Here is a 9,261-nt window from a genome sequence, read left to right as displayed (position 1 = left end):
TTAGGGCTCGTTTGAACTTGAAATGCTCCTGTTTTCCCCGCGGGATGAACTGTTTCCATCGCTAAGATCTTAACAAGCGTCCATGAAAAATTTTTGTCATTTTCTACCGAAAATCCAGATCACAAAAATTCCATGAACTATAACACATAAAAATCGGCAAAATCTGCATTTATCTTCTTTGGAGCTTGTGTTGAACTTGAAAATGCGTCCGTTTTCGACGCGGGAAGAACTGAATCCATTGCTAAGGTCTTAACGGACGTCCACGAAAAATTACAGCCATTTTCTTTTGAGAATTCCGAACCACAAAAATTTCATAGACTATAGCACATGAAAATCAAGAAAATTTGTGTTTACCTGCTTCAAGGCTCGTTTGAATTTGATAATGCGACATTTACCCCACGGGACAAACTAGGTCCATTGCTAGGTCTTAACGGACGTCCATGAAAAATTTTGGTCATTTTCTTTAGGAAATTCTGAATCACAAAAATTTCATGGACTACAACACAAGAAAATCGACAAAATCTGCATTAGGGCTCAGTTGAACTTGATAATGTGCATGTTGTCCCCGCGGAACGAATTGGGTCCATTGTTAAGGTCTTAAGGGACGTTCATGAAAAATTTCGGTCATTTTCTTTCGGAAATTTTGGATAACAAAAATTTCATAGACTATAGCACACGAAAATCGACAAATCTGTGTTTACCTGCTTTGGAACTCGTTTGAACTTGAAAATGTGCTCGTTTTCCCCGCGGAACGAACTGGGTCCATTGCTAAGGTCTTACCGGACGTCGATGAAAAATTTCAGTCATTTTCTATTGGGAATTCTTGATCACAAAAATTCCATAGATTATAGCACAAGAAAATCGGCAAAATCTGTGTTTACCTGCTTTTGGACTCGTTTGAACTTCAAAATGCGTCAGGTTGCGCCGCCAAATGAACTAGGTCCATTGCTAAGGTCTTAATGGATGTCCATGAAAAATTTTGACATTTTTTTTGAAAATTTCGAATCACAAAAATTTTATGGACTATAACACAAAAATTAACAAAACATGTATTTACCTGCTTTGTGGCTCGTTTGATAACACAAACCACAAATAATTTTGCATAACTTCCAACTCAAGTCAAAAGCTTAATAAATATAGATGGAACTTTCTTGCTTTTTCCTATTAAAATTTTAAAAGACATATAATATGAATCAAAGTAATAATATAATGTATGTCATTGGCTTCATGCCCATATGCCTATGATCTTATAGAGAAGTAGCTTCAGCAAAATGGCTGATAATGCAAGAGAAATATCTTGTAGTAAATGGCATAACACAAATAAATGTTTGCACACGTTTATACATGAGGGTACCATGTCCTCACTCCTCACTTTAGACCCTTTTTTCAAAGTGGTGATACATAAATGGCAAATACGTATACTTTGATGATATCAAACAATAAACACATAATAATAATTTCCTTTTTGATAGAACTTAATAAGTATCCTTTTCCCTAAAGTTAATTGCAGACCATAAAAGTGCTTTATCATAAGAAAAATGGGCTGAGTAAGAGAACGAAATGGGTTGGGCCATAGTAGAAGTAGAGTTTATTGGGCCATTTTTTCGCTCTTTAATTGAAAAATAGTTATTATTACGAAGTCTTAAATTCTATCGAAGAAATTATACAATAATATTCTCAAGTTTCATCTCTAGGACTTGAAAGCGAGAGTTTTTAATAATTATATCTATTTTCAATAACTATTGGTTCTATATATTGGCTCTTAAATTGGGTCTTTTCTAGATGGACATTGCTTGGCCTTTTTTTCTTTTCGATAGGTCGTCTTAAATAGTTATTCAGAAATCGTCATTTAGCTTGTGTTTATTTTTAAATTGTTTATCTATTTTTTTAAAAAATTTAATTGTGATATTAAAATTCGCGTGTGACTTTAGTCATTATTATCTAAAGTATAGCCTTGTGAAGGGTAAACATTAGAATTTATACGTACGATTGAAATCTCATATCTTTTTCGATATCGAAAATTCTGTATGTCTAGATCGATTAGAGGTTTAATTATCGACATACTTGAGGCAACTCAGGGACATAGCCTCGCTAAATAAGAGTTCCAAGATGCACCTTGAAGAGTTTGTCAAAGTATCTCACCTCGAGACGAGTAAACTAAAATACACTTTAAAATATAGATACTATACGAGATAAATATAAAATGAATCATGATTAATAATATACTTAAACCAAAGTAAGTCAACTACTTTCTTGCTACCTTACTCTATCTTCACCTTCTACAAATCTAACATGTTCAATATCTATAAGTCAAATTAATTTACCTTCTCTAAATTATGTCCATATCCCATATTCAAGATTATCCAATCTTATAAACATCAAGATATGATCTATATTCAATCTTCTAAACTCTATCAATATCAAATTTTTCATATGTTAAATTAGCGTTCAATCATCGATTTTAGAATTGAAAACTATATATAAGCCTTAACATTTGATCATAAATTTTAAAATCGAAAAGTATATGTGATAGTGTGAATTGAGAAAAAAACACACACCAAATTGTATAGAAGTTATACATTTTCAAAATGAATTATATGCATGATGATGATACAAACCCAAAACCCCCTTTGTTGTTTTCTTGTCCTCACATATTTGAGTTTTCATCTCATGACATTTTCACCTATTTTATTAACCACTACTAATAGTTTAATTTGATCCCTAATGGTCCACTACCTTAGCTCCCTAATCCCTAAACTAAAAGCAAACCAAAAGCTCTCATTTTTACAATAACAAATATGTCGTTTAATTTGATCTTATTTTATCTCGATAATTTATATTTTACGCAACATATTATATGTGTATATTTGTAATTTTATCGATAAATATTTGCTGAAATTAAGTTGATTAAAAAAAAGGCACATCTTGCTGATCTCTAATCGAACACCGCCACTATCTTTTTCTTCTTCTTCCTCATTGCTATCACTGTTCACTATCCACTCCCGTGAACTTTCACTTTCGTCCAAATTCACCAAACCCCATTCTATATTCACACTGTAATTCAATTATCTTCTTGAATTTGTACAGTTTTTTGACATTTACAGCCACAAAGTTGTATAAAAGGGTACCTACAATGCACTTAAGAAAACCTGCAAAACCCACACTATTCCGAAAATTTAAGCTTCTGTTCATTTCAATGGCTTCCTTTTTCACGCTCACCATCTTCTCCTTAATCCTCTTCTTCTCTATTTCCTCCGCCGCTCGCCACCATTCCTCCACATCCCCGTCAATTTCACTTCAGATCCGTGGTGCTTGTAAGGCTTCACGGGACCCACCAACATGTGAATCTGTATTGACGGATTCCGGTAACTTACCGTCTGAGCTAACGACGTCGTTGATCATCCAATCGGCTGTTAAAGTATCATCGAAGAACAACGATAAGGCGAAAGAGATGGTGCAGGCAATTATAGATGCGTCTACTGGGAATAATCAGAACCGTACGGACGCTGGGAAGGTGTGTATGGAGGTGCTCGGGTACGCGGAATATCGGGTCGGGTTAACGGGTCAGGCAGTGATTAACGGCGGGTACAAGAGCGCTCGTGCATGGATGAGCTCCGTTATGGTGTATCAATACGACTGCTGGTCTGCTTTGAAGTACGTTAGTGGCACCTCACAGGTATCTAAAACGATGTCGTTTATCAATTCCTTGATCGGATACAGCAGCAATGCATTAGGGATGATGGTGAATTTCGACCTTTACGGTGCTGATACCGGGTCATGGACCGTACCCAAAACAGAACGAGACGGGTTCTGGGAAGGTTCGGGTTCGGGTTCAAGCGGGTCGGGTCAGGTGAAGGGTGGAGTGCCAACCGGGTTGAAACCGGATGTAACGGTGTGTAAGGAAGGAGGATGTGACTATAAGACGGTGCAGGAGGCTGTGAATGCTGCACCGGAGAAGGAGCAAACCCGGAAGTTTGTGATATGGATCAAATCCGGGTTGTATGAGGAGAAGGTTCGGGTAGGGTTGGAGAAGATGAATGTGGTGTTTTTGGGTGATGGAATGGGTAAAACGGTCATTACGGGTTCGTTGAGTGTTGGTCTTGCTGGTGTTACTACTTATGAGACTGCAACTGTAGGTAAGTTTATTTGATTGAATTCGAATTTTAGTACTTATGTTTATTACTATCCTACCATCTTATTCGTTATCATTACCTATGTTTACTTCATTTAGCATATTAGTATTTGTCATTGAACCTGTTATATGTTTTACCTTAGTCGAGGGTCTCGAGGAAACAATCTCTACCTTAGGGGTAACGTACACATCATCCTCCCTAGATCCCACTTGTGTGGAATTACACTGATCATTGAGTAATATGAAACCGTGGATTACAAACCGTGGGATTGATTTTTCGCGTTACTTCATGTGGTTAGTATGAAAAACGGAAGGCATAGTCTTTGCTCCATAGCAAACGCTAAGTTAGAATTTATTGTCGATGGATTTGGAATGAGTATAATCTATACACATGTATACATATGAGCATTAACTTTGTGGTATGCGTATCCATAGATGGAGCGAAAAGCAATGGTTTCAGTCGAGCCTAGTGAACCTTTTTTGATCCGTCTCGGGATCATAGGGGTCTGTTAGAAGTGCAAACTGTTTGCATTTGTCTTAAAATCTGCATTTGTTATTTGTTGTTGAAGACATACGAAGGACATTTGTAGATTCGAGTCGTTCTAATGTTTAGTATTTCTAAAACAGGAGTTGTTGGTGATGGATTCATGGCTAGTGGTATCACCTTCCAAAACACAGCCGGTCCAGATGCTCACCAAGCCGTAGCATTCCGATCCGACAGTGATCTTTCAGTAGTAGAAAACTGTGAATTCATTGGCAATCAAGACACCCTATACGCCCACGCTTTGCGCCAATACTACAAGTCCTGCCGTATCCAAGGTAATGTAGACTTCATTTTCGGAAACTCAGCTTCTTTCTTTCAAGACTGTGACATCCTAATAGCACCTCGACAACTCCGTCCTGAAAAGGGAGAGACGAATGCTGTGACTGCTCATGGCAGGATAGACCCTGCACAATCAACTGGTTTCGTCTTCCAAAACTGTTTGATCAATGGAACTGACAAATACATGTCCTTGTACTACAACAAGCCCAAAGTCCACAAAAATTTTCTGGGAAGACCATGGAAGGAGTATTCTCGGACCGTGTTTCTAGATTGTACTTTAGAGGCTCTTATTTCGCCTAACGGATGGTTGCCTTGGAGTGGTGATTTCGCGTTGAAGACTCTATACTACGGAGAATATAGAAATACTGGTGCCGGAGCTAATACAGCAGGACGAGTGTCGTGGAGTAGCCAAATCCCAGATGAACATGTTAACTCATACTCTATACAAAATTTCATTCAAGGAGATCAATGGATTTCGACTTCCTCTTGATTAACTTGTACTAATGTTTAATGTAAATCTAGTAAGTCAAGCTCAATATATAATCAGGGAATCATAGTAGCTCAACTGGTTAGCTATCTGAACTCGCATCATATCTTGTTGATGAGGGTTCGATTCTCCACGTTGTAATGTAATCCCCTCCCCCTATACCTACTCCGATCGTTTTTTTTTTCTTGAAAAAAATCAATATATAACCTCTTGTACCAAATTGTTGGAAAATTTTGAAACTTGTTATAATATGAGTTATATATTGCTAAAGTTTTATATTAATGTCTCATGTTTCTTGATATGTGGTTATTGCCTTCTTCTATGGAGGGGTCTAAATTAATGGGTGAAATTGTATTTAAAGTAATGTGGCAAGTTCTCAAATAAATATTAAGAAAAATGATTCCCCCTCCCTCCCCCTTTTTCAATTTAGTAAAAGATGACCTGCTAACGAAAACGGAAAATATATTTTATTTGTTAGACGATGAAGATATATATGAAATATTTTTTTAATGAGGATACATCAGCTCTATATCGAATGTTTGAGAGATATGACAAGCTCTTTTTCCTTTATTTAATTACAAGTGTCGTTCTTGCAACCAGAATAAGTAGCTTTTTAAATTGGGACATTCCAAAGCTAAAAAGTTTTTTTTTTAATGTTAAACAAAATAAAAAAGATAAAAGGCTAGCAACTTTGATCTTTAATGAAATAGAAAAGCCTACAAAAAATTGAAGGGTATCATTGTAAATCAACTGTCTATATGAATTTAAGTTATATGTATTGTATATATGATAAAAAATTATCTTTCTATAACTAATTTCAACATAACTAATTTTCGCTTAAGTTATTTTCGTACCAAATAACCTCTAAAAAAGTATAAAAGTCGCTCTTGGGGGTAGTTATTGACATAAGGGACTTAGGTTGTTAATATATTTTTCAAAAATATATAGTTTGAGATAGGGTTTGATGAGCTACCATGGATTATTGGTGAATAAGTTGTTACCATATGTCTAGTCTTTCAATTACTTGTACTATACTACTAGATACGTTACATACTTTTAAAACATTAGAGTTTTTTTTCTAAAGTAGTTGAAGAGTTTTGAAAGTTTTGTCAAAGGCAATAATGAGCTAGAGATCATAGACATCTTACTATTCCTCGATAAGATTCGATTTACGATATTACTCTTAATTATTATAAACATTTTAATTATTAAGAAATAATTAAAAATGACTAGTATCATAATTCAAAAACAATCTTTCTATCTTTAAGATAATGGTATGATTTACATATGTTATATTCTTTTTAGACTTTACTTTATAAAACTATATTGAATTTGATATTATTATTATTATACTACTTTCTGCGTCTCAAAATAAGTCGTAACAAATATATTTCACTCTAATAAAATATTCAAAGTAGTACATATATACATGTCCACTTTAATAGTGATAACTATTAGTGGTGTCCATTTGGTATTGCAATTTAATTATAGGATATATTTTTTTACTCTCAATTTCAATAACTCACTAGTGCTTTCATTTTTATTATTTTTTTAATTCATTTAGTGATCTTTGGTTTTTTGTTTATGTAATCATTCAACTTTAAAGGGCACGAGTGTACGCATTCTTTTTGATTCCTTTGCGTTAATGCTTTTCTATGTCACATAATATTGTGTACGCAAAAGGGAGGGTACATCATTGCGTTATCGATTACATAAATATATAATTTAAAATATTATAATCTCTAAAAAAATATTATTTAAAAAAAATTATAAAAAAAAAAGAAGTTCTCTCGTATGTCTGTTTTTACTCAAATACCTCCTTATTTCCTCTCGGATAAACCTTTCAGGAATGGCTCAACATAATCGATAGGATAAAGTAAAATTTTAATTAGAAACCTAAAATCTAAACTTAAATTTGAGTAAAATATAATAAAATATTTTGATACAAGGAAGAATAATTAAAAATCAAGTAAAGAGTGCAAATAATCCCTCCATGTGTAATGCAGGTCCTAATAAATTAACATGTTATTGCATGTTACTTTTCCTTGTTTGATTTAAAAATTGAGAAAATAAATTATTATCTTTTATCTACACAAGTATTATCGGAATATTGTATAATTAGATCATTTTTAGAAACATTGTGTAGAATAGCAAATATTTATTCTATATTAGGTACTATAACTACAGTTTAAGAAAACTGTAATTCGTAACTATATTTCTTCTAATTCTTGCTATCCTAATTAGTATAATTCGCCTGATTTGTGTAAATACAGAATTTGTATAATTTGATTCCTGATTGTATAAATACAAAATTTTGTATATGCTTAACTTAGCTATTTGTATATGATTATGAAATGTTCATAATAAATTAATTGTCCGAAATATACAAACAGACAGAAATAAACAATTGCAGCTTTTGTAGCTAATATAATTATATAGCTATGGAGCACAATTATCGAAACTATAGTTATAGAGCTTTATTATATCTATTACGTTTGATATTTGCTCAATTTTCTTCTAGTGTTTCCATGTAATTATGTAGACCTCAAAGAAAGTGGCCTTTGGGCATTACTTTTGGGCCGGTCCAAGAAAGGAACTTTCAACCTTTCACTCAAATATTGGAATATAGGCCCATATATATATCAACAAAATGTTGTAACAAACAAAGGGAAAATGGAAAATAATAAAAAAAATAAGATGAAAAAATAAGATTGAAATAAAAAACTATTCTGTTTTTTCAAATTTTACAATGAAACATAGTCAAACGTCCACTTATACTTAACCACTTTTTACTATTTCTACTTTTGTTGAAAAAAAATGTATATGATTATACTATATGTTTAAGACAATGAAACTTTGTAATAGTTAAGGTTATTATTGATATAATTATTCTTCTTATTGAAATAAAACAAGTCGTGACAAAAATATTAAGAAATTTGACAATGAATATTATCTAAAAATGGTAAAACTTAGAAAGGAGAAAGCTAAGTTTGGCTTGTAAGAATCATCTGGTTAATACAAAGCCAAAAGATGGAAAAAAAAAAATAGTTTTGAAATAAGATAGCATGCATTGAGAAAGTTTGCTTTGCTTCTACTACAAAGTACATTACCTTACTTATCTTTACAATTTATTTATTTTAATATCTTATCCTCATAGACTAACATAAGTGAGGAAATTCATTTTAATACAAAGTTATGAATACATATATAGTGTCATATACATGCAATACTAAGAAAATTGATTTCAAGCTAGGGAGTGTTATGTAGATGAAAAATATGTTGGGCTTCTTACGTGACTAGACATACTTCACTATCATATACACTATAACTTATGTTTTTAAAATATTGTGTATTTTATCACTAACTAAGAATTTCTATCATATATATATTGAGGAAGATACACTTATATATATATTAAACTAGGGAAAGAGACAAGTGAGATGGGGAGGGAGGGAGGCGATTCATTACATATCTCAGATACATGTGAATGACACACACAAATATATGTATATATATATATAGGGAAAGAGACAAGTGATATGGGGAGGGAGGGAGGCGATTCATTTACATATCTCAGATACATGTGAATCACACACACATATATATATACATCTAGTGCGATTTGCATATATCTGAGATACATAATATATCTCGTTCGCCTTTCTTTCTATATCTCACTCGCTTCTCTCCTTATTTTAATATATCTGGTAGTAAAAATACAAGTATCAAATTTATATTTCTCAATATATGATAAAGAACTTTTAATGAATGGTAAGATACGTAATATTTCAAAATACATGTAATAATTATATATATGAT

General features: G+C 32.9%; 1 protein-coding gene across 1 annotated transcript; it reads left to right on the top strand.

Moving 5' to 3' along the window:
• Nucleotides 1-2,905: 2,905 nt before the first annotated feature.
• LOC107003160 (probable pectinesterase/pectinesterase inhibitor 51) lies at nucleotides 2,906-5,718 on the top strand. Its single transcript, XM_015201434.2, has 2 exons — nucleotides 2,906-4,136; nucleotides 4,760-5,718. The coding sequence occupies exons 1-2, from the start codon at nucleotides 3,134-3,136 to the stop codon at nucleotides 5,443-5,445; spliced, it is 1,689 nt and encodes a 562-aa protein (XP_015056920.1). The 5' UTR covers nucleotides 2,906-3,133; the 3' UTR covers nucleotides 5,446-5,718.
• Nucleotides 5,719-9,261: the final 3,543 nt, after the last annotated feature.

The sequence above is a fragment of the Solanum pennellii genome, chromosome 11, assembly GCF_001406875.1.
Source record: "Solanum pennellii chromosome 11, SPENNV200".
In the NCBI taxonomy this organism is placed as follows: domain Eukaryota; kingdom Viridiplantae; phylum Streptophyta; class Magnoliopsida; order Solanales; family Solanaceae; genus Solanum; species Solanum pennellii.
Note: the sequence above shows the minus strand (reverse complement) of the source record. Positions and strands in the feature narration are given on the sequence as shown.